The following is a 27,390-nucleotide window of genomic DNA, read 5'->3' on the forward strand; positions in this document are numbered from 1 at the left end:
AAATGTCCGTAATTAGGTGTTTTTACAGAATAAAGATCATTCATATAAATGAGAAAAAAACAATGAACATTAAGCTAATTCCCCCTTTTTTTGTGAAGACATTTCAAAAGATTTAACCAGATTGTAGTCATTTTTTACAACATAATTAATACAACAATACAATACAAAAAAAAAAAAAAAAATGCAAAATATATACAACAAAAAATACAACAACAAAAAAAGATGTTGCAAATAAATAAAAAAAACAGCAAAATAAATACAAAACTTTTGATTTCTGTTTTGCTGACTTTTATTTTGTGTTTAATCAATTGATTAAACTGTTAAATTTTATCTGGTGTTAAATTTTATCTGGTATTTTAATCACACTAGATAAAATATTAACGTCAACAATACGAAACCAAAAGTTTTGTATTTATTTTTCTTTTTTCTTTTATTTGTTTGCAACATTTTTTTTTGTTGTAGAAATAGATAAATTTAATAAAGTGTCTATTCTATTCACAGACACCGCAGAAGAGCATTTAATGGGAAACTCATGCCTCCTTTCTTACTGTCACTTATCTGGCCAGGAATGAATAAAGTATTATTTAAAAAGTTTATTAGATAACAAAAGTATCATGAACATACTTGTATTTTTAATCAAAATTGAGTCGAATAAAACGTTTAGTATCTTATTAAGTAAATTTAATTTTGAATAACGAATTTCAAATTTGCGTTCAGCCTAAAACTTTGTGGATATACAAAAAAAATTTTGTTATATATTTTTTTAAATTTTTAGGGGTGTTATGACCAATTTGCTACGCATACGTATACTCAGTTGTTTACAAGGGAATGAACCGTGGATGCACTGGTGAATGATATACGGTTAGTAAGTAAGCTTTACGCATTTCATAATAAAACAATTAAAAAGATTCATTACGTTGCTACAGCCGTGGCGCAGTGGCTAAAGAGCTGATTTCAGAATAAAAAGATAAGTTAATCATAGCACTTTAAAACAACCACAAAATACTACAAAAAAGAGAAGTTAAAGCACACACACACTCACACATATATATATATGCTCACACACACACATATATATATATATATACATATATATATAGATACATATATATATAGATACATATATATATATATACATATATATATAGATACATATATATATAGATACATATATATATATATATATATATATATATATATATATATATATATATATATATATATATATATATATATATATATATATATATATATATATATATATATATATATATATATTCATACATACCTCCATACATAGCTCCATACATATATATATATATATATATATATATATATATATATATATATATATATATATATATATATATATATATATATATATATATACAGTGAACGCTCTATATAAGTAACTCATTTGAACCCATTTCAATAAAAAAGTTTCTTATTGGGAAAAGTTGCTTATAGGGAAAAAAGGAGTATAAAAATACTTACCGTCTGGAAAATATTTTTACTTATTTCTTTTACTAACTAAACTGTGTAGAATAAATAAATTCAGTTTTGTTTAAAAAAAGAAATTATTTTAATTTTATTATCATATAAGCGTAGTTATCAATTTTCTTTAAAAAAATTAAAAAAACAAATTTTAAAAAGTTTTAGGTTTAGTGCAGCACTAATTGCTAAAACAAACAAAAACAGTTACATATATTTGTTCATGATTGCTTTTTCTCTTATTTTTAGTAACAAAAGAACCTCATTGTAGGGTAATACATTTTCTTTTGCCCATTCTATCACCAAATTAAAAGAATTTATAATATCATTGATGTTTTTATTGAAGTCATCCAACGTTTTTTTTATTTTCTTCACCAGGAGTAGTTTCACTTTCTACTTCAGGATTTTCTCCAAGGTTAAATAGATGATTTGCCTCGCTTGTTTCACTTGCCCAACCCATAATTTCAGTATCTGCTAAATTACAATCATTAAATATCGAAATATACAATCTTGCAAATGGAATATTATCTTTTTCTGAAAAGTGATCGGAAGAAATGTTGTATTGAATTTCATCACTTGACGAAAAAAGATGTTTAAATGAGTTTTGTATAAATGACACAGGAATTTCATTACATGCCTACACCACTAAATAAACAAGATCTTTTAAGTTTATATTTTTCAGTGCTGAAACTAAAAATTTGTAACGTTAGTTTTATTGGGCAAGTTTTTATAAACGAGACCAGTTTTGTCGCAATTATATATTTGTTTAGGCAAAAAGCTATTACCAGCAATATAATTTTTAAATTTATTTTTAAATGAATTGCTAGCTCCATATTGCAAGACATACTCTCTCCACAAACAGACAAAATCGTTTTTTAAATTTCGTTAACTATCCATCACTTGCTAAAAATGTTTCAGGTCCATTATTTAATCTATTTACTTCGAGTGCTTCTAATTTTATTATTTCATTTGAAATTAAACCGTTTAATTGTCGCCACTCCAAGAACTAAAAAAACACTGTATCGTCGATTTCGCTATATTTTATTGTCTTCATTCGCTCAATAATACTCTAATTCACATACGTTTTGGTTGCATATTCTTGTAAATTTTCTTTATTTTCTTTTACTCTACTTATTGTAGATTAGCAACTTTATACTCGTTACAAATGTCTTTTGATTTCTCACCATTTTCAATGTCCTTTAAAATGGATAGTTTATCATTTAACGAAGTTGAACGTTTTTCTTCTTCTGATTCATATTTTATGCTTAAAGTTAAAGCACAAAAATATTAATTAATTAATCTATAAATTAACAAAAACTAAAAGAATTCAAGAAACTATTCTATTTAACAGAAATTCACTTCAATACTGGCAGCAAAAAACATAAACATATTCCAATAACAGAATTTTTTACAATTTGAGGTTATGTTGTTGTGAACAGCTGACTTTACTTCTGAATTTGCCTAAACTTAACTCAAATATTTAGCTTTAAAAAAATAAGTTGCTTATACAGAACAGCTGAACTAAAAAAAGTTGCTTGTATAGAGGTTGCTTATAGAGAGGTTGTTTATATAGAGCGTTCACTGTATATATATATATATATATATATATATATATATATATATATATATATATATATATATATATATATATATATATATATATATATATATATATATATATATATATATATATATATATATATATATATATATATATATATATATACATTATACACTAAACTATTAATTTTTTTTTTACATAGTACTTTTTTTTGACATAAAAGCTACATCTACAAGAAAAGCAACAAAAAAACTTAGAACCTTAAAACAACAGACACAGTACTACAAAAAAGTATATTATATACTATTACATTTTATATTACAATTAACTTGATTACTTGTTGTAAGTTAAATACCATCTGGTTAAGAAATTTTCTTTTGTTTATCGAGGTAAATCGATGCATGCTTTTATGATGCGGCCGATATTGACACCTCCTATAATAAAACTATACAGAATAAGAAGACTTTATCAAAACATGAGTTTTGATAAGTTATAGTAATGTATAATTTTGTATAAAACTGAATGATATAATAATGCTTTTATAACTATAAGGAAATTAGAGCATCATTTTCCAAATAATTATCATTTTCAAAATATAAATTTATTCATACTACTTGATTATATGAAACAAAATATTTGACAAAAAATTTTAAAACTAAATTATTTTCAAATATTTTAACTAAAAAAATTCATTTATCAGTCTTCGATCGATAACAAACTGTTGATAGTTTTTTAACAAGTTAATCTAGAACCTGAACAAAAAAAACAAACTGAAGAACATTGAAGTTGTCTTTTTAACCTTCTAAAGAGTATTATACTCTTTAGAAAGTTAAAAAGACAACTTTAATGTTCTTTAAATTTTTTTATTCCGATTTTAGATATACTAATTAATAAAGAAAAGTAAACTAAACAATTCAAAAAAGACGCTGATACCTTGTTCATAAGCTTTTATGTTGAATGAATTTATCGATGCTCTGATATCGCCATAAATTTCATAAGAATTTTCATAAAGTACTAATATTTCCGTACTGATATCAACAACAAAATGAACACACGACCCCTCTAAATAAAGAAAATAAAAAAATAAAATAAAAATAAAAACAAGCTATTTTGAATGCTGTTAACTTTAATATATTTTAATTATTAGAATAATATAAATAATTGCAACTTTACTTATTTTATTGAATTAGAACTTTTAGAACTCAGAACTTTTAGAACATTTTTGTATTGTAGTTTAATAATAATCATTTTCTATTATTCACTATCAATATATTAACTATATATACATATACATAAAAATATATAAGAAATTTACTATCAGTGCAGGCAATTAAATCTTTGACAAATGTAGAAATTCTATTTATGATATTTTGTGAAATTCCACAATCACTCATTGCTTTAACTATTACATTAACTGCCACACCTAACTTCTGCAAACCTGAATATATTGATTTTTCTTCAAAATCCTCAAATGCATCTATAAACAAAATAATTCATGCATTCATTAGAAAAATTTACTTTGGTAAAAAAAAAATAATCTTTTTTTATCTTGTACTGATAAGAAAAAAATACCTAGAAAATCTGTCTCTATATCTTCTGCATCTCTTACACAAGTACTAACATTAACATTTTTGAACTGTAGACCTGTAAAAATACCACTGAATATTTGAATCCATGCAACATCTTCTGAGCCTTCTTTGACTAAAGTTGAGACATCCAAGGCAGCTACAAAGCGTTTATCAATTCTAAAAAAATATATATACTATTACATTTATATATATAAATCAAATGGGACGACTGAATAAGCGCGAATTTCATAACTGCAAACTGGTATAAATGCGAATTGCGTAAGTACAAACTGCCATAAGTGCAAAGCAGTTTTAAAAACTGGCACAAATGCGAACTAGTATAAGTGCAAAGCAGTTCCAAAAACTGGCACAAATGCGAACCAGCATAAATACAAACTAGCAAAAGTGCGCCAAATAAATTTGCAAACTTATGCCAATTCGCACTTGTGCCAGTTTTTGCAAGTGCAAACTAGCATAACTGTTTTGCACTTATGCTAGTTTGCACTTATTCATAAACAAAATTTACATATAAAAATATAAAAGCACAACATTGGATTATAATATATTCATTATTAAAATAAATTTTATGAACATATTATATCTATATAAAAAAAAACTAACAGATTAGGGTGTAGTAGATTATTTAAGAAAGTCAACTGAAATAGCAAAAAAAAAATTACTTATATAGTATATATACTATTTCAGATATGACACTTTCAAGCATTGTGCAAACTCTTAAGTAAGTATCATAAACTTAAGTATGTTCATGCTGAGAATAAGAGTATTTCACAAAAAAATTGTGGTAGTTAAAGTTTTGGATTCCCCAAAATGGTGGAGTTGTAAATTTTACTTGGTTATTAGATGAATAACCCTTGCCATTATCTCATAATCTAATGCATGATAGTACACTTCTGTTAAAACAGTTAACAAGTCAGAATGAGAGGATTGAAACCCTCTCATTCTGATTTGTATGTGTATGTATAAGTATTTGGTTACACTTGAGATGAGATATTAAAAGTTTGGTAATAAAAACCTTGTTAATAATAGTTAAGAGACTGATGGGACAAAAGTTAAAGAAGTCAGAGTGTTCTCTAGAGATTTGGAACCACAGAAGCCATTTCTTAGCAGGAAAAAAAACAAAATTCAGTTAAGCAGTTATTAACTATTTTTTAGAGATTTACAGCATGTTTTTAATTTCATGACTTCTTTGTAATGAACTTTATAGATTTAATAATCTAATAATGGTTATATAGAAATATAGCTCTAGCACACTCCTTAACTGATTTAAACGAGCATTTTATTATGGCTTGTGCCAAAGTAAAAAATGAAGAAATTTTGGTGATTTTTTTAAACTACAAATTATAAACTTCAGCAGGCATAAAATATACTTTTATATTTGATAATTTTAAAAATGTAAAAATGATTTTTTAAATCCTGAGTTAAATTATAGTTATTGCAAAAAAATGTTGCATCAAAAAAACACCTTTGTTGAAATTTGCCAAAAAAAAATAATTAAAAGTTGTTAATATAATTAAGACTTATTCTTGACAAGAATAAGTCTTAAAATTTAAAGATTAAACATTTGATTACTCGGTTAAAAGATCTACACACATTTTTATTGTTACCTGCTTCTTGCAAAAAGAGGGAGAACATGAGAGAATAAAAAATTATTTGCAACTAAACTTTAAATGAATGAGTTTTATATTGCAATACATAAATTACTTGTGAATAAAGCTTTATTTATAAACTTTAAAATTGTTAGCAATGAAAATATAGTGTAGTAAACATATTATTCTCCATTTTATACATTTATTTTTAAAATACAAAATGGAAAAACAACATCTATTGAATAATTTTAATATAAATTATGTAAGCTTATATTTTTATAATATATTTTTTCAATATTAGTTTTATAATTATATTTTTTTAATGATTTTTACATTTCTCTAATAGCTTTAAACAGCTTAGACGACACTTTAATTAAGTGAGCTTTTTAAATAACTGACATTTTAAATAAAAGACATAAATTTATAAATAACTGAATTATCAAATGATGGCAGTCTTCTAAAAAGATATTTTTAAGAAAAGTTTTAACAATTTATTTAATATACTAACATTTTTTAATTTTTACAAACATATTCATGTTTTCATTTGTATATTTTAACAGTAACTTTTATCATAAAATAAATTCTATTACAAATTCATTATGTAAAGTTTATACTAATTCATTGTGTTTTAAAATGCACTAAGTAAACTTCATAAACTAAATTTTTTAACTTATCAAAATATATTTACAAGTATCTGACGTCATAAGCACCATCAGGAAGATATGTTGTAACATTTATGTTGCCATGAGAAACAGCTTTTGAGGAAGGATTTTGTCCACCTCCGACATACACATAATCCAAGTACAGTTGATTAGATGTGTTAGACAAAAAAATACCTGAAAAATACCATGTAATGATAATATATATCACAACAACATGTTTAATTTTTTAACAAAAATTTTTAATTAAATTTAAACTATCCAACCAATCCAATCATTGCTAGTAACTTCATCTTCTGGCATATCCCAGGATATAGTAAAACTTGAGCCTGATATAATGGTATCAGTTGAAAGTGTTAAAGAGCGATTTTGCTTTATTGCAATTAAATTTTGTTGTGCATCAAGCTAAAAATTTAAAAACACTACAAATAATTGAAATATAAATAAAAAGCCAAACAAAATAAAAAATAAATAATTATTACAGCATAAGCACACCACCATCCTGATCCATCATCAATGATTTGAGGAAGAGAAGCCAATTTATACTCTTTCTGAGCATCAACTAACTGCCAACCATTCCATATGCCTCCTCTATCCTTTTGCCATAGTTTGTAGAGATTACCATCAAGTCCAGACAAAAAAATCTTGAAATTATAGTTAAAAAATAAATATACACACGTATATCAGGCCTTGTTTTAAATAAAAAATTGCTCAATGCATTAGCTTAACGCAATATTTGACGAGATAAGATTACCATTATTTTTTTTTATACTACATCAGTTACAGAGTGCAATCAGTTACAGAGTGCGATCGCACACTATTCCTGTCCAAGCCTGATATACATATATTATATATAGATATATAAGATGTATGTATATATGTTTATAGATATATATTTATTTGCATATATTTACACATATATATATATATAAACATGTATATATATATATATTTACACATATATATATATATACATGTATATATATATATATACATATTATGCATTTTTTATGATAATTTAAACATTAGAAACTATTTTTCCATGTCTTTCTAAAAATCTTTCAAAATATAAATTTTTTCAAAATACTTTAAATCATGAATAAGTTTAAACGCTAAACTGGTTAGTTTAGCTTTTCTTTTTTCATTTAAACATTTCAGTTTCTGAAATGTTAAAATCATCAAAACATCTGAACAGTCATAGTGAAGTTGTCAACAAAAAAAATCATTTGCGTGGTCCTAGTATATATTTATAGATGTGTGTGTATATATATATATGTATATATATATATATATATATATATATATATATATATATATATATATATATATATATATATATTAGGGTGCTCCAAATTTTTTTTTTTTCAAAATCGTTTTGCTCCCCGGGTGTTTTCCCATTCCTTTCAGTATTTAAAGTGAAAAAAATCATACTTCAAGATTTTAAAATAACTCTAAGCCTTGCCACCATGACAAAAATGTTTGTCACATTGTTTAACATTGAAAAAGTAACATAAATTGTTTGAAATGAACTAGAGTTATTAAAAGTTGAATTTAAGCAATCAAAATTTAGGTGTAAACAATGATCTAGCCTAGCTACCATGATATGATAATGTTAGGCCTAAAAAAAATACTGGTCCAGCCATATTTGGAAAAACAATTATGTAAGTTTTTTCATAAATTTTTCAGTGTTTTTTTCTGAAATCTGGTACATTGCGCCGGTCTGGTTCCACCACTTGTAACATATACTGTTTTTGTGCTTCGTCTCTTGTTAAAGTATTTGCAAAGTCCGTGATAAGCTTCATTGCCTTCTCGGCTAAACCATTGACAATTTTTGCATGACGTATAAACATTGCCGCCTCTTGAAAATTATTGTCGGTTTCCCACTGCTTTGGAGGCAAGTGCAACCAGGCTGTTTCAATTCCAAGCAAATTGAACAGGAGCCAGGATTTCTTGCCAACCAGATGTACCAATTTTGTTGAGGATATTAGCTGTGGGAAGACAGGAACACTTTTATCTAGTGGTTTGTCTTTTTTTACTTTGATAAGTTGTCTGGCAATTTGTTTTTTTTCCGAATCTGACACTAAATTTGAAAAGAGCAAAAATGTGACTGATTTTTCTGCCAGATACCACATATGCCTGTTCAATGCTAAAATTGTCCCTCTAGTTACCTTGGGTTCAATTTTCTTGAACATATGTAGATCATGCCATAACTGAAGATCATTTGATGGTGCATCGGCTGCAGAAGGGGCGGCCAACCACGCTTTCACATAAAATAGGGCATTGAATGTGCAAATACGACGCAACTTTTCCGTTTTTTCAGGATCATAATTCAGCTGATCACCAAAAGCATACATTTTAGCACTGTATAAAACAGTTGCCATCCAGCGTGCATGATCGAAGGTAACAGCATGCCTTGTCATCACGAGGCATGCTGTTACCTTCTGAGGCCAAGATTTGTTGCAAGAAATTAACAACATTTTCCTTTTGTTGCTTGAGATGTCGATCAGTAATATTTAAAATTTTGAAATTCGATCGCTGTTTTATTGTATCCCAAGATTTTTTAAATTTCATGAATTCAGGGGTGTCCGGACTGGATGTTGTACCAAAAATCTATTGCCATGCGGAACACAAAATTCTCTCCATCACATGATGACGACAAGCAAAATGTAATACTTTCTTGTTTAGCATCAATTCCAACTGTACACATGCACCGTTTTTCCATCCTGAATTTGATGCAGTAGTATCGAAAACAAGACCAACAATGGACTGTTCTACTTTCCACTTGACTACAAGAGAATAGCTACTATTAGCTATTGTAGCACCAGTTCCATCCGAGATAACTGAAACCCCAAGAAGTTTACCTTCTTTATAGTTGGCATCCCAGCCACAAGAACACCTAGCCAATCAGCATCCTCAGGAACAATTTTCCCATCCCAATGTAATGTTATGTACTTCAGGGAAACAAATGTAGTTTCAATCTCATTGGCATTCTCTATTCGAAGCTTTTTAGCAGCCGTCATACTGCTTGTTTTCGATAAAATCACACACTTCAAATCAGCTGCACCCTCTGCGAGTATAGCCGCCATGAAGGCCGTTCTTTTACCAGCTGATAAATTCAAGCGGTCCGCCATTGTTGAAATTTTATCACTTTTGAAAGGATTTCTTGGAAGATCCAGTGTAATTTTGTCTTCTCTGTCAGGTTTGGTTTTCTTTGTTACAGTATCAACTTCCTGACATTCAAAATCTTCATTCTCACATTCGTCTGAACTACATGTAACACTAATATCCTCTTCTGATTCCATGTCTGACTCGGGGGAGTCAACACTTGTCGTTTCAGTATTGGTGCTCATTGTTGCTGCCAGAGTATTTTGACTTCTCAGTTCTTCAGCCATTTTTCTTGCCAATTTAATTCTCGCTCTCTGTATTTTTTGAGAAACTTTTCGTTTGTGCTTTTTGTGTTCTGATCCCAAAATAAATCTTTCTTGAGATTTAACTGCTGTAAGAAACTATCTTACAGCAGTTAAATCTAAGTAAAAAAACATCTTAATTTTTTTACCCATTATCACGAAGCCGGTTCGTTTCTATTTTGTTTTGAGCATCTTGGTGAACAATATAGAAGTATTTTTTCATATTTTCAATAAAGAGTTTTTCCTTTGCTTCATTTGATTGACATCCTTTTTTCTTCTGGAGTGTTTATAAATATTATAGAGATCCAATAATTTAGCTTTAACTTTGTCTTTGTGTTGTTGAGCTTTTTTCTTAACGGACACTTGAGCTGTCTTGATGTCCACAAAAAGGTCATCAGGACAGTCAATTGCCCTGGTTTTGAAATAAATGTTTTTGAAAAAAAAAAACTTAAAAATGATTTTTAATGCATAACTAAGACATTAACTACCATATTGGCCAGAGTTACTGTATACAAAACTTCCATTGAAATCAGGAGTAAAAAAACAAACCAGACTAAAAAATTTTGGCAATAAAATTTTATAATTAAAAATTTTTTACTTCAATTTTACAAAATCAATAAAGGAATAAATTTTTGATAAAAGAATTATCTATGCGTATTTATTTTTAAATTTACTTATAAACTGTTGATGTAAAACTAAAAGAAGGTTTACAAGAAAAGGCTGAAACCAAGAATTAAAACATTTTTTTAACTGTAAAATAAAACTTGTTAAAAGTACACCACCTTATATTATCTATTAAATGCCCAAGCTGCCTAAAGAATATTTAAAAAAAGGTATCACATTGTAAAAGATAGCATGGAAGCAGCTCAATTAAATTAAAAAGATGCTATAGACCAATTTTCAGATATAAAGACAAGAAAAAAAAAAAAAAAAAATCCATTAGGTTTTTAACATGCTGTGCTTTTAAGTTGGTATTTAAGTTTTTGTTTTTATAAGTGTGTGTGTGTGGTGGGGGCGGGGGTGGATGGGTGGAGGGATGGAGGGGGGAGGAGGGGGCAGAGTTGAGGCATAACTTGTCATTACACTAAACAAAATTTTAAATATAAAAATAGTTATAAAAAATTGTTAAGATATATAATTTATATTCAATTTTCAACTTTACTAAAATAGATACTTAAATTACCTCAATACCCAAATGTAAATTGTTTCCGATACTTAATGTGTTAAGATTAGCTGATTGAGGCATTTTACTACCTATTTGCTTCCAGGTACTCCAAGTACACCAACCCCAAGGATTAGGAACTTTGTCACACGTTGTTTGCCAGATATGATACAACATATTATCTTCTCCATGTACAAATAAGTTTAACTGACCATTAAACATATTTGTTGACATTCCATAAACAACTGGAGCAAATTGTGAGGAAGGAGCATAATACCCAGTTTTATCCCAAGATGACCATCTATACATGGATAACTGCCAACTTCGATAAAGATAACCGTCATTAGCAACAATAAAAGCCTCAAACATCTAAATAAATTTTTTTGTTTTAGAATGTAAAATATTTAAATAAATTTAAACTTTCATATTTTCACAACATTTACAAACTTGTGTAAAAGAGTTCCATCCTATAGCTGCATCCTTTAACAATTTAATAGCAGGTTGCCCAATCATTTGCCAAAGAGAAGCTTTTTCACCAGAAATAATTGATGTATAAAGATAAGATGTATTAGTAATTGAACGAGCAAAGATCTGTAACTTATTACCAACAGAAAAAACAGATATTGTATCTCCTGCACCACATAAAATTCCTGAAATAATAAATTACTTTTCACTCTAATTGAATTAACAATAATACCTAAGAAACACCAATAAATAATATTTCTTAAACTTACCTGTTTATTAAGAAAAAAAAAATGTTAATGAGCAAAAATTGATGTGGAAGTTACTTAACTTATTTTATTTATTTATTTTTTCAAGTTGCAAGATAACTTTGAGAAAATTAAAAAAATCAAATGTTAAATCAATTTTCTTTTGATAATTAACAACTTTTTCATTGAAGATCAGTTACACATCAAGCAACCAACTATTGTTTGTCCTCCTCAGTCTGGTATTAGTGCAAACCTATTAAATATTTTTCAAATTTGCAAGGAACCTGTGCAACCGCTTGTTTCATTATTGAAGTGTTTGACTGTTGTGTGCATATGTGTAAAAAAATAAATCAATTATAAGAAGTTTTAAAAAAGATTCCTGACCAGGAGAAAATATCTAGAAGGTTATTTATATTTAATTAATTTAAAATAAAAACTTTACATCTAAATCAAATAGGGTAAGCAATTTATTATAATTTATGCTTTTATTGACTAGAAAAACTTTAAACTTTTAAATGCTTGAATACTTTTTTTTTTTAATTTCAAACTTTTATAGATCAATAAAGAAGAATTTATTATTTTTGTATTCATTTTCGCAAACTTTAATTTTGCAGTTCAACAAAATATTTCACATTATGATGTAATCAACTTATGTCCATAAAACTTTTTTTGGCTGTAAAAATTGTAAAAGATTTTTGGTTGTAAAAAAATTTTTTTTATAAGCTTTTAAACAAATAGAATAAATACTTTTAAATTAAAGTATTTATTCTAGTTTTTTTTTGTTGTTAATTCACCTCCCCAAGGCTGAGAAGGCCACTACAGATGAGGAGGCTACTTAATTGTAGTTATAACCCTCTCTCAACTCTAACTCCGAAATGCAAACCATGACAAACAAGGTCGTTGCGCAGAGAAACTAGTTGAGCGCAATAATATTAGAGATATGTGGTGGGGATGGAACTCGGAACGTATTGCTTATGAAGTAAGCACTCTACCACTACACCACTACTGCATTTAATCTATTTGTACAATTTAATTTTAAAGTCTATCAAAGATTATTATAGTTATTAAAAATTTCATTTTAACTATTGTGCTTCATTGAAATGAAATTATGAAAAGTTATATTGGCTACTTTTATTAATCAAGTCAATTAGGTGTTGTTATAAAAGAAAAAATGAAAAGAAAGTTTTAAAATAATTAAAAATTATAATATAAAAAGAGATTAAAAACAAGAGCTAAAATATAGTTGTTTTTTGAAGAAAAAAAAAAGAGTGACTTTAAAAACATATACCTTAACTTGTTTAGAAATTTAAACAAAAATATGGAGTAAAGGAGCACTATCTATAATTTATGAATACTATTCATTAAAAAAAGTATTTTTTTAATGAAATTAATAAATTTTTAATTAATAGGTACAGCCAATAATTACCTTGTTCATTTGCATCTAGAAAAAATAAAGCGGATATTAAAATATTATTAAAAACTTCAGGAACTTTTACAAATCACTTTATAAACCTTATAAAGACATACTTTTCATACATTACATTTTTATAAAGTTGTTTGTTATATTTCTATAAGTTACTTAAGTTTTTAAATATTATTTGAATATCCACTCTATTTTTTTAGATGCTTTTCTAATTCAATTAAAATTTGGGATTACTTATGTTGTTTGAACATAGAATGAATTATAAAAGTTATAAGTGCGTTATGAATATAAAACAATTTTGCATAAACTAAAATTTTGAAGACCAGATATTTTTCCTGATTTTACATTTGAAATTATACAAGTATATTTTACAAGCACATTGCAATTTATATTTTCGCTTTCCTCTTTAAAAAAAAGAAGTTAAATAAAGGAAAATCATTCTTTTTATTGTAGATTTTTTTTGCTTCACATTATCTAATTTTGTTGCTGAATGTAACAACCACTCTAAAGAAACAAAAATAAAAACAATACAAAGATTTTTAAATTACAAATTTATTTTTATTTTTGTCTATTTAAATTTCTTTTTATTTCCTAATTTGTTAGTGATGTTTTTATTGTTTTTGAAACTTTTTGAACTATGATTAATGGGTCAAATCATTATATTTCAACCATTTTAAAGAAAACTTTGTGGGGCACCATCTCTGATTTTCCTGATTTTTACATATTGTTATGTGCATTATGTAGATAGGTTAAATTTGAAATTTCAGACTTCCAAGTACAACTAGGGTTAGGACTATTGTAATTGTAATTGTAAAAATTAAATACAATTACACATTACAATACAAAAATATTGTATTGTAATACTACAGAAACAATAAAAAAAATTTATTTTGGTATTGTATTGCTGTGATAAAAAACAATTACAATAAGTATTGTATTGTTTTTTTTCTAACAATACAATAAAAATCGAGAACTATTGTATTGTATTGTTTTAATGAAATAAAATTACAATAACTGTTGTATTGTTTTGATGAAAAAAATTACAATAACTATTGTAGTGTATTACTTTACATTAAAATAAAAAAGCTAACGTATTTTAACGAATTTAAACATATTTTAATGTATTTTATCTCTGACGAACTTACTATTATTATTGTTTTTTTTTATTTACAGATTTGCAATATATTTGCAATTATATTATTTTTTATATATTTAGATTTCGCATCACCTATCGTGTTATGCATTTCTAAGCTCTAAATGGCCGCAAAATATTGCCTGTCTGATGATAACCTTACTATTATGAAAAATAACATTCATAAATTATTTTATTCAGCCCTTTTATTTTTTCCTCTTGATTTTAATGCTGCAAAGAAACTTAAAATATATATGAAAAATAACTTTAGTAACACAAACAGTTAAACATAATAATTCTTCTTAAATAAAAATGTTAATGTCTTTTATTACAATAACAGTATATTGTTATTGTATTACAAAGACGAATTACAAAACAATATTTATTGTTATTGTAGTGGGTCATTACAATACATTTTTTTTTCAGAAATTGTTATTGTTTTATAAAGATGAATTGCAATACAATATTTATTGTTATTGTATTACAGAACTACAATAGTTGTAAATCACAAGTATTGTTATTGTTTCTAAATTAAGTTAATAAAATAACAATAATTATTGTTACTGTTATTGTTTTCATTACAATTACAATAGTCCTAACCCTAAGTACAACGGTTCAGAAATTATAGCCTTAGAAACATGACACAGTGGCATGTATAATGGGGTTTAGGGTGGCACTAATCAAAGGGAAAAGGGCATCCAACTTTTAGTAATATAATTAACTTTTGTTTATCTCCTTTTAAGACCATTACATTTTATATTTGATGGAAAATCTCACACACATTTTTGATAGTCACTATCAAAATTTGAATCTTATGGTAAAAGAATGAAAAAATCTAGTAAAGATCTTATGACCTTAACTGTATATTCATTAGAAAATGAATCATGTATGTTTCATGCTAGAAAAGGAACGCTTGTATCTTTGTAAGTTGGTTGCCCCACTTTTCCCTTTGATTGGTGCTACCCCAAACCACCCTCCGTCCCCACCCCCTCACCTTAGTGAGTGGGAGGGGGGGAATCCGGACCACATATAGACTACTGACTACCTATAATAAATTAGAATTTAAAGAAATAATAGTTTCTTTTGAAATTAATTTAGATATTTAGATATTAATTATGTAAATATCTAAACTAATTTGGAGACATTTATTTGAATTATAATGAAGGTCTCTTAAAAGTTACTGCTCCCTTTATTTGTGCCTCTATCTACTATAAAGACTAGATCAAGAAGAGGACAACCAACCTTATCTTTCTTTCTATTAAGAAATGACTTATTATTAGTTGTACCCTTCACATAGGTCAGTTGGCAGATTAGAGGGGCACTGGTTTCTAGTAACACATTCAACGGTTGATGATTAAAAAATAGGGTTATTTAAAATTGCTGGCATTTTTGGTGTGGATTCGACAAGTTTATAATGTTTGCATTTTTATATAGTTGGGTCTAATGGTCTAATATACTGTTAATCTTAGGTCAAAATAAAGTGTTAGAAAAATTTACAAGCATCTCAAAATGGCTGAAAATTGGACTTTTTAGGCGAGTGGACATTTTGCTTTTAGATATATTTAAGTTCTAAATTGCAACAAACTGCCTATATTTTGCCCATTTATTTCAGACAGTAGTAGCTAATCAGAAAAATTATCCGTAAAAACTTGTGGATGAATAGAATAATGCTACAGTTAGATTCATTTTGGCATATTTTAGCAATTTTAGGATTTTTTCCAAAGTTGAGGAGGTCATAATTTTTTTCTAATTTAACACAATTTAATAAAAACCGTTTTTTAAAGAGAGAACTATCCAGAAAATAGGTCTGGAAAAAAATGAGACACTTGTTGAAAAGGAGAAAAAAGTTATACAGCTCTAAAGCAGTCTGTTTTGACCATTTGTAAATCGAGGGGGGCCACTGTGTCATGTTTCTGAGGCTATAATTTCCTAACCGTTGTACTTGGAAGTCTGAAATTTCAAATTTAACCTATCTACATAATGAACATAGCAATATATAAAAATCAGGATAATCAGAAATGGTGACCCACAGGCGATTGGTTAAAATATAATGGTTTGACACTAATATTATAAAAATTGCAAACGGCAGAGAAAAAGTTGTCTAAAATAAAATACTTGCATATGGTCATACAAGACTAAAAACCGCACACATTTTCTGGGAAGGCTTGATATATATACATATATTTATATTTATGTATGTGTGTATATATATATATATATATATATATATATATATATATATATATATATATATATATATATATATATAAAATAGTATAATGAAATTTAGATATAAAATTGAAAATACATCATTTATGGTGATATACTATTTATTAAACTTATTAAAATTTCTTAATTTTAAATGTGATATTTCGGCTCATATAGATGGAACCATTTTCAAACTACAACACGTTACAAAAAATTCATAGTTTACAATAATGTCATTGCTGCCTAATATTATAAAATAAAAATATATCGCAAGAATGCAATAACAAATGTACTTGTAAAACTGCAATCGTGTATATCACCAAATATTTCAATAAGGATATTTAAAGGTTTTCTTGCATGAGCTTATAAATTATACACTAGTAATTATATAGAAAAGGAAATTGAGTTGCTAATTAATATTTTTATGGAAAATGGATATCTCGGCAACAACTTCTAGACATTGTAAAATATTACAAACCATCCCAACCAAAAAACCGCCAACAAATTAACACAAACAATACCATAATACTTCCGTGGGTTCCTAAATTAAGCCTTATTCCTAGACGTGAGTTTCGAAAGTTGGCATAAAAACAGTTTTTCGTTTTGGAAGATCTTTACTGAACATGTTATGCAAAATAAATCAAAGCTACCACCAAACAGTTACCCAGGTGTTTACCCACTTGAATTTACATGTGGCGCTTTTCAAGTAGGTGAAACCAGGAAAAAGATTAAAACACGAATAACTGAACATCAAAAAAGCATGAGTAAAGCGAACTAGAAAGCATCTGGAATTATCCCAAATAACTATACTAGAAAAATCAGGGAGGTAATTGAAATAGACAGATTGCAATGTTGCTATCCAAAAAAAAATTCTAAACAGGGATAATGGCAACCTAGTGATGACTCACCATTGGAAACCATTTTTTGTTAAATTTAAGAAAAACTTTTATAATATTACTTAGCAATGACATCATTATTGTAAACAATGAATTTTCTGTAACATATTGAAGTTTGAAAATGGCTCCAACTATATAAGCCAAAATATCACATTTAAAGTTAAAAAATTTTAAATGTGATATTTTGTCCGATAAATTTAAAATCAATAACAAGTTTATGCTCTATTGACAACAAGTTTATTAACATACTTTGTGCTTGTCTTTTTCCAGTAGAAGATCTCTAAAATTTTTGGTACAAGACATATTTTGCTCTTTTGATAACCAAGATTCTCAAGAAAAAGGCATCAAGTGCAAGGTTTCACAATATATTAGGTCTAGGAATTAATTCATGCGCTTTTTAATTGAAAATTGAAGGTTTATTTCAAAAACTAAATGGATGAATACATTAATGAAAATAGTGTCCATCGCTAGTCACTGCTTTTGCCCATCTTTCCGGCAATTTACGAATTCCGTGTCGAAAAAATGCTTCATGCTTAGAAGTGATGTTATTCATGCAATCGAACAAGTAGTAGTCAGAAGGAGCAATTTCCAGAGAATACGGCAGGTGGGGTAACACTTCCCATCCAACATTTTCCAAATAGTTTTTGACAGGTTTTGCGATATGTGGTCGAGCATTATCATGCTGAAAAATGAGTTTATCATGTCTATTACCCCATTCTGGTCGCTTTTTGACCAGAGCTTGTTTCAAATGCATTAATTGTCGTCGATAATTCTCCATTAATAGTTTCACCAGGTGTCAGAAGCTCATGGTACACCACACCTTTCATATCCCACCATATACACAGCATAACCTTTGCACAGTGAATATTCCGTTTGGGTTGTGATGGACCTGGTTCACCTGGCTTTACCCAGGCCTTTTTTCGTTTAGGATTCTTGTAATAAATCCATTTCTCATCACCATTAACGATTCGATGCAAAAATCCCTTTCTTTTCTGTCTTTCAAGCAGCAATTCACAAATGGTCTTTCTTCTTTCCACGTCTCTGTCTTTCAATTCATGTGGAACCCAATGAGACATTTTTTGAATCATACCCATGGTTTTGAGGCGTCTGATGATTTTTTTTTTTTTTTTTTTTAAACATCTTTGCTTCCAACAAGGCTGCAAGCAGCCACTAATTAAAGTTGGAAGTTACTGAAAGAGAAAAGATGAAGATTGTAGAGCAAGATAACGATTGACGGACGACTTAAAAGATTGCAAATTAAATGAATCAGGAAAGCAAGATGAAGGAAGCGAAAGAGCTGATGTTCGAGGAAAAAAACTAGGCGAATAAGCGTTTTTGGAGCACTTAGGAACAGTCACAGAAAAAGGATGACACTTAATTGAATGACGAGTAACACGAGAATGAATTATAGTAGATGGCACAAGAGACGCTAGCTCTTTAGAGCAGCGCCCGTTATAGTATTTGTAGAAAAGAGAAAGAGAAGCAACATTACGACGATGTGATAATGGTTGGAGGTTGGCTGCAAGAGCAGGTCCAACAATGTTTACAATGCGTTTTTGCACCTTGTCTAAAAGAGAAAGGGCATCATTAGAAGATCCGCCCCAGATATGGCAACAGTATTCCATACAAGGCCGGATTTGGGATTTATAGAGATAGAGAATAGAATCCAGAGTAAGAAAGTGGCGAGCTCGATAAAGAGATGCAACCTTAGCAGATGCTAATTTTGCAACTGATTTGATATATGGTTTCCAAGAAAGATTGGAAGTAAGAGTTAATCCTAGAAGATGAAGAGTAGGTGACTCATCGAGTACATTACCGTTCATAAATATAGGAAGATCTAAATTATTGCGATAACGATTGGCTGAAAAAAATTGAGTTTTATTTGAATTAAAGTTCACCAGCCACTGTGAGCCCCATGCTGTAGCAGAAGTGAGATCCTTTTCAAGCTCAAATGCCCCCTCCAAGCAATCAGATTGTTCAACTCCTAATGATTTTGCAAGGTCCTCTTGCGTTTGACAAGAATCCTGATCGAGCAATGCTGCCAATACTGCATCTTCAAATTTTTTCGGCTGTCCTGGTCGCTCTTGGTCTTCCAAACAAAAATCACCACTTTTAAACCGTGCAAACCACTTCTGACACGTTCGCTCAGCTAGACCATGGTCACCATAAACTTCAACCAAAATACAATGACTTTCGGTAGCACTTTTCTTCATGTTAAAGTAATGAAAAAGAATCCCCCGCAAAAACACCTTATTAGGAACAAAAATGGACATTATTAGTTAAATTAAAAATAGTGTTGTTTACGCTTAAATCAAATGATTTATAATTAAAATGATGCGCAATAACAGTGATCTTTGCACGCATGCGTGGCTAAACGAAACGCTGAGACAATAAGCTAGTTTCGTAATCCCTTGTCAAACCGCACGAATTAATTCCTAGACCAAATAGAAAGTAAAGAGTTTCTGGAAATGTTTAGCAATCTCAAGAAAAAATCATTTGATGAAACAATTTGTTATATTTTATGCAAGTTAAGATAAAATAATAGAACTTTGGATTATCTTGTTAGATGAAATCATATAATATATGATTTTATTATACATTATATAGTAATATTATAATTATTATAAAATATATTATAAAACCATATACAATATGATTAAAAAAAATAAAAATATTCTTATCTATATATATATATTTTTTTTTAAATAAACAAAAAAATATATGAAATATTAAAAAAAGGAATATAGGCCATAGAATAGGTCGATAAAAAAAAGGAAGATTTCAAAAAAGCAGTTTTGCAATTACCAAAAAATGGATAAAAGAAAAAAATTGTACTGTCTTTGTAAAAAAATTGTACTTTGTAAAAAAATTGTACTGTCTTGTACTATCTTTTTTAAAAATTTAGTAATCATTTAAATTGTCTACTAAACAACTTGATAATTTAGATGACATAATTATTGTTCAAAATCTCTGCTATTAATGGCATAATGCTAAGTATTTTAACTTTAATGTATGGTGGTAGAAAAACTTGATAAAAGAAAACAAAAGCGAAGACCTCTCTCTCATTAAAGAAATTTTAAGTTATGGCTTCATAAGGTCAAAAGTCATATTCAAGTTATATTTTGGAAGCTTTTCATCCAGCAATTAAATTTTTTTTTAATTAAAATTTTTATTTTTAAATTTCTAAGGTTGGGAGAGAAGGCAGGAAAAGATGCCCTTCCACAGGTTAATGTATACAACACTACATGTAAATTCTTGTAAAACATACTTTTGATTGTATGTATTTTAAATTGTGTACTAACTTAACTCTTTTTAATAAATATACAATTAACTGCCAGTAAGTTAAACATCAGTTAACTCAAACTTTTGTTATCTCGAACAGTTTCATTTTGGTCCTTTAAAATTGTCTAACTGATTACTATTAAAATTCTCTAGTTAAATCTCAGATAACTTAAACTTTGTTAAGTCAAATCATTTTTTTGTCACCCTTCAGCAAATTTCTTCAGGTAACTCAAACTTTTTGAATGAGTAATAGTGAAATCAAAATATTATTTTGATTTTATTTCCTGACTTCTTAACAAAAAAATTATAATCAAGTTAAACTTGACTAAAATTTTTTTTTGAGAAGTCATTTCATATAAAACATAAATAACAGTAGCCTAATGTCTTCTGACGCAATTTTGTTACCAAATAATAAGAAAGGTATTGTATTGCATTTTTTACTAAACTTTTTTTTAAACATTGAGTAAATAAAAATTGCCTTAACTCAAACTAATATCTCTAATCTCATATCTGTCAAAGTTTGACTTAATGGGATTTCCCTTAAGTCGAACATTCTTAAGTCAAACCATTTTCCTTAGTCCTTTGTAGATTCGAGTTACCAAGAATTAACTGTAAATTGATTTATAAGGAGTAAACATCTTTGATATTAGGGTGTGTTAAACCATTACCACCACATCTTCCTCTATTTCCAAAAAACACATCTTATATTTGTTTGTGGTCTGGAATATAATTTTTGTGACTTTACATAAATAATAAAAAAATTTTATTTTAAAACTTTTTGATTTTAAAATTTTCTTTTCTTTTTTAGGCTGATTTTTTTAGGTGGGAGAGGGGGGGGGGGGAGCGGGGCTAAAACATGACAACCCATAAGTTGATTAACTAAGACATGTAAAATTCTGCAAAAAATAATTTTTATTGTATGCATTGTAAACTCTATACTAATTACACTCATTGTTATAAAAATAAATGTTTTTATACAAATTAAACATTTTTTAACTTTAGGGTGTGTTAAACCATCACCACCACATCCTCCTGCAACTTTACAAAGACCACAAACAAAGATACAATTTGTATATTTGTTTGTGGTCTGGAATCAAATTTTGGTAACTTTTTGTATATAGAAATTATAAATTTTGTAAAAAAACATTTATGATTCCTGCAACTCTAATATTTCTTGTATTTGTTTGTGTTCTGGAACAAAACTTGGATAATTTTTCTTATACTAATTTTTAAAAACAAATTTTTAACTTTTTTTGGATTTTAAATTTTATTAACCATTTTTTAGGTTGGGGAGGAGGGGGGGAGGGTCAAAAACACACCCTTCCATAAATTAATATAATCATAATTTTTTTTGTAAATTTTATACTACGTACACTTATTTAAAAATAAAAAAGTTATTTATACTGATTAAACATTTTGACTAGGGTTTGTTAAACTACACATCTTCTTGCAACTTTAAGATACAATTCGTATATTTGTTTGTCGTATGAAATCAAATTTTGGCAACTTTTTGTATATAAAAATTACAAATTTTGTAAAAAAACATATTTTTTATGAAAGAAATATCCATTTTTTCACAGTTAATGTGGTGGTTTGGCACCCTCTCTATCCCTCAAGATGTGTCTAGTGGGTAAAAACCAATATAAATTTGTAGCCTAATGTTACACCTACCTTTTGATATCAAGTTATATGTATTTAGAATAAGAATTGACAAAGTTATAACAGTTTAAATAAATAAAAACTAAATTTTGACCACAGTTTCTTCAACAATTCCATATGTCAAAAATTGGGTACTTAAAACCTCATAATTTTTTGTAGAATTGTTCAATTTTGATAATTTTTTACCATTAAAATACTGTATTAAAGCTCTTTCTAATGATGTATAATATTTAGTATTTGGTCAATTTAAAATTTTCAATCCACATACCTAATATTAGGTATGTTGTTGTTTTTTTGTAGTGTTGTGTAACACTGCAAAGAAAATTTAAGTTTTTTTATGGCAAAGTTAAATAATATTTAACTTATACTCTTGCACCACCTTTGCAAATAAACATTGATTGAACAACGAACAGCACTACAAGTTGTAGGAATGGGGATATACTTTTTATGTTCACAAACAATGGGAAGTCATTTCAAAAAACTACTCAACATGTTGCAGAGCAATATAGTTTCATATTTAGCATATTTGTTCATAACTTAGGTAATGCATTTTGTAAAAAGATCACTAACTTAGGCAAAAACTTTTTAAGGTTTGCAGACTTATTTATTATTTTATTGAATTTGGTAATGATTCTTTTATTAATGTTTATTCCTTGTCTTTAAGTGCACATTTATTACAAACTGTTCAAAGTAGTTCAGATTTTACTTTTGCATATTCTTCAGTAGTCTAATCTTCTGACCATATGAGTGCTTTAACTTCATTACTGAACCCTCGACATCTGTAGTCTATGGCACAAAGGCATTAAATAAGCATTTTTCTAGACAAAAATAGACTTAAGAAAAAAATCTAAAATTTCTGTTATCTTATTTGTCTTCTCAGTTAGCTTCCAGAGAACACCAGAGCAAAACAGCATTAGTTTAAAAATTGTTAAACAAAAAGAAAAAATTACCAAAGCTTTAAGGACAAAAAGTAGAAACCTGAAAGAAAAAAAATTAAAACAAAATAATACAGTGAGCATATTTGTAATTTAAAGACTACAAAAAAGGTATTAAAGATAAATGAAAAGCAAATGCTAAGGAAAATAAAACTCAAATATAATGCTGATATGAGAGCAAATAACAATTTTTTGCTTGAAAAATTATGTTTCTGACAGAGGATGATAAGATTAGAAATTGGAAAATTTCAGAGAAATAAAATACATATGAAAATGATAATTTATAACATGTTGTTAAGAAATGTCTTAGCAGGTAACACCCCAATAATAATATTGACAATAGGACAATATATTGGTGCCATTTTTACTGATGTTCCCAATTGCAGCCATGTTGAACAAATGACTCATTAACTAGTCATTATATCAGAACTACAATCACTAGAATGGGTAATCTTACTATACGATTTGACACTACATTACAAGAAAGATTTCATATTAATAGCATTCGCTTGACATCTAACGCAAAATTAGAATGATTAGAATGATAATTTGTTAATAGAGCTAAAACTCTTTTTTAATTTAGCTGCAGCAGAACAAAGTTGCACTATTTTATTAGTTACTTTATTTTTTTTAAATTATTTATAGAAAAAGGTTAGTATACAACTTTTGTAATTTTGTTAAAGTTACTATAATTTTTCAGATTTTATCTTTAACATTGACACCATCTTTACCACTGCCATATGATGCTAACATTTTTGTGAAGACCTTTAAAGTAAGTTTTTGTCTCAACTTTTTATTTGTTTTCTTTTTTTGATTATTATATTTAGATATGCTTTTATAAAATATAGGTTTGTCAAAGAGTGATTTTATGGTTTGGCACTAAAGCCATCCTGTGCCTAAATCAAAATGGATCTTTTGTATGGAAGAATGGAAGCAAAGACCTGTCTAAATTTAGTGGCGTTAAGAATGGCAGAAGAGGCAGTAAATAGAATGTTGAAAAAAAACAAAAAAACATTTGTTAAACACCTATCTGTTCATCTATACATATACTTATTAATATGCGTATATAGATACATATATAGGTGTATCTACATCAAATATTGGTGTATGTATAGTGTGTATGCATATAGTTTTTTTATAAGTTTATATTTGTATAAAGTCTTTTTGTGTATCTAGTTTTTATATAATTATAGTTTGTTTTTCGCATATAAAGTTTGTATTTTGTTATTAATTGAGCTTTTTAGTAGTAAAAGTAATTTGCCACCACCACTCCCCTGCCTACTCAAGGTGGGATGGGTTTGAAAATTTTCTCTCATGTGCTATTTTTATGCTCTTAAAATGCCTTTGTTATCCCTAAAACATTTCCTTACTTTTGATGCTAAATACTATGCATTTAGATATGAAAATACATTGATTTAAAAATGATATTAAGTGGAAGAGGGCAACTATTGCCACCTGATGCCAAATAAACAACTTCAACCTAACCCAAGGTATCGCAACCATATTTAATGATGACCTGGTAGAACTTATTTTAAAAATGCAAAGAAAAAATTTAAAATTTCAATAAAAAAATTAACGCTTTCTTTAAAAAAATCTAGATCTGGGATGTTGTAGACGTCCTTCTAACAACCCAATGTGCTTTTTATAAACACTTATATTTTTATCCTTTTATACGTACTTAGACATTTCCTTCGATACCAAGTTGTATGAACTTTAATAAGAATTGACAAAGTTATGACATTTTAAGTTGAGAAAAACTCAAATTTTGGTTATGGTTTCTTCAACAAATCCATATATCAAAAATTTGATACTTAAAACTTTATAGCTTTTCGTAGAATTGTTCGATTTTGATATTTTTTTCACCTTTAAAATACTGTTTTCAAGGTCTTTCCAATGGTATAGACAATCTAGTATTAATATAAGATTATATTATAACTTATTATTACTATATAAGATTAATTTAATAATTTCATGTTACATACCTACTAATATAATATAATTTGACTAATTATTACTAATATATGTTTATACACGTGTCTAAAATGTGAAAATAGTTAAAATAATACTAAAGTTAAAGCATTAAATGTTAAAAATTTGTTGATGCAAGCATAATAAAAAGTATTATATTTACCTTCATCAAAAGGCAAATCACTATTAACATTAATCCATTTAAGTTTCGACAGAGATTGATTAAAAAAAGTGTAATACACTTGTCCATCGTCGGCATGAATAAACAACAATACTTCATTCTGAATTGTAAAAAGTGCTTTTGGGTTTGAACATGTACTTAAACCAGAAGGAAGATCTAACTTTACCCTGAAAATATATTCAAAAATTATTTACTTGTTATTTGCAATTGAATGATGAAAATATTAATTATAAATTTTTATTATTATCTACAGTACTTATAGAATAGCAATGATAAAATATGTTACAATAATCATAGATATTAATAAGGTAAATTTAGGTAGCACTTTCAACGCTATTCTTTCAACACTAGACAATGTTAATTTAAAAGCAAAAAGTTTAGAAATTCTAAACTTTTTGCTTTCAAATTAATATTGTCAAGCATTAAACCTACGAGTTACAAGTTACACTTACTTTTCTTATTACTTTCTATTTTAATAGAATGTGAAAAAACAATTAAAACTGTATGTCATTAACAAACACCTAGTAAATTTTTGTACATTTTATTGCAAATACCTTTGGCAATAAAATACCATTATAAAATATCAATTGCAGTATTAAGCTAATAATACTTTAAAATATACAATGTAAAACAACATGTTTATAGTGATCAAATTTTTGATACTCATTTTGCTACTTATTTTAATACGGTATACCTTACCATTTAGTTGTATCTCTGATATCATCTCTTCTTTTAATATCAGTCCAATAAAGCAAGCCGCCTGACGCATAGAATGCCCAGACTTCACTGTTCCAGTCAGTTCCGATGGAAACAACTGTTGGGCGAACTCCAGGGAATTCGTTCTCAGTATATATTATAGGTACGAGTAGTGTTAACAATATTTGTAATAACATTTTCTATTTAACGAAACATTTATTTTTTATAAAGAAGTTTGTGACTATTTATAACTCGCGTCAAAACAATAAATGACATCATTATTTTTTTTTTCATTAAAAATAACCATAAAATTATATTGCTTCTAAAAACTTGCCGCATGACTTTTTGTGTACTTATTATTTTTTTTTTTTTTTTTTTCCTAGCGTCATTCTCAACTTTTTGTTTATTTTTCCAATTCACGAACTTTAACAAAAAACAAGATTTACTGTATCTCATGAGAATTTGGTTTTATTTTCAGGATTTAATTGATCAACAACAACAAAAGAGAACGTATTTTGTTTTTTTTTAAAACTAATAAAAAAAATTTTTTTTTATCTTAAATAAACTTAAAACGATCCTCTTGCAGTTACGGATCCAGGGGGAAGGGTTTAGGGGAATGTACCCTTCCCTACCAGAATCTGAAAGTCCTGAAACCTAAAAAAAAAAAAAATTTCTCGGCATTACTTGACAAAAAAACAGGTACGTCACCACCCTTTAAGATCACTTTGGGACGGCCCTGGTTTTTCTGACACAAATATTTTATAAAGACTAACAAACAGTTACAATTTTAGCTAAAGTTATTATAGTTATTCGTATTATTATTATAGTTTATTCGTTTTAATATT

The 27,390-nt window shown here is 27.5% G+C and overlaps 1 protein-coding gene and 1 long non-coding RNA gene across 2 annotated transcripts; one reads left to right on the forward strand and one right to left on the reverse strand.

The window, feature by feature from the left end:
* Nucleotides 1-490: 490 nt before the first annotated feature.
* LOC136084838 (uncharacterized) lies at nucleotides 491-24,681 on the forward strand. The gene is made up of 4 exons (XR_010640890.1): nucleotides 491-577; nucleotides 776-861; nucleotides 24,401-24,472; nucleotides 24,549-24,681. It is a non-coding gene; the product is annotated as an uncharacterized LOC136084838 (long non-coding RNA).
* Nucleotides 3,332-26,956, reverse strand: LOC100213807 (uncharacterized). The gene is made up of 11 exons (XM_065805951.1): nucleotides 26,549-26,956; nucleotides 25,832-26,016; nucleotides 11,903-12,105; nucleotides 11,477-11,824; nucleotides 7,369-7,530; nucleotides 7,153-7,291; nucleotides 6,916-7,063; nucleotides 4,625-4,797; nucleotides 4,368-4,529; nucleotides 3,986-4,114; nucleotides 3,332-3,486 (listed from the first exon to the last, which is right to left on the reverse strand). The coding sequence occupies exons 1-11, from the start codon at nucleotides 26,740-26,742 to the stop codon at nucleotides 3,434-3,436; spliced, it is 1,896 nt and encodes a 631-aa protein (XP_065662023.1). The 5' UTR covers nucleotides 26,743-26,956; the 3' UTR covers nucleotides 3,332-3,433.
* Between the last annotated feature and the right edge of the window lie 434 nt (nucleotides 26,957-27,390).

Source organism: Hydra vulgaris, chromosome 09 (assembly GCF_038396675.1).
Source record: "Hydra vulgaris chromosome 09, alternate assembly HydraT2T_AEP".
NCBI lineage: Eukaryota > Metazoa > Cnidaria > Hydrozoa > Anthoathecata > Hydridae > Hydra > Hydra vulgaris.

Coding starts and splice junctions, on each gene's coding strand:
- LOC100213807 (XM_065805951.1), bottom strand. CDS start 26,742: ATGTTATTACAAATATTGTTAACACTACTCGTACCTATAATATATACT. Junction 7,292..7,368: donor GATGGTGGTGTGCTTATGCT/GTAATAATTATT, acceptor TTAAATTTTTAG/CTTGATGCACAACAAAATTT. Junction 7,064..7,152: donor TACTAGCAATGATTGGATTG/GTTGGATAGTTT, acceptor GGTATTTTTCAG/GTATTTTTTTGTCTAACACA.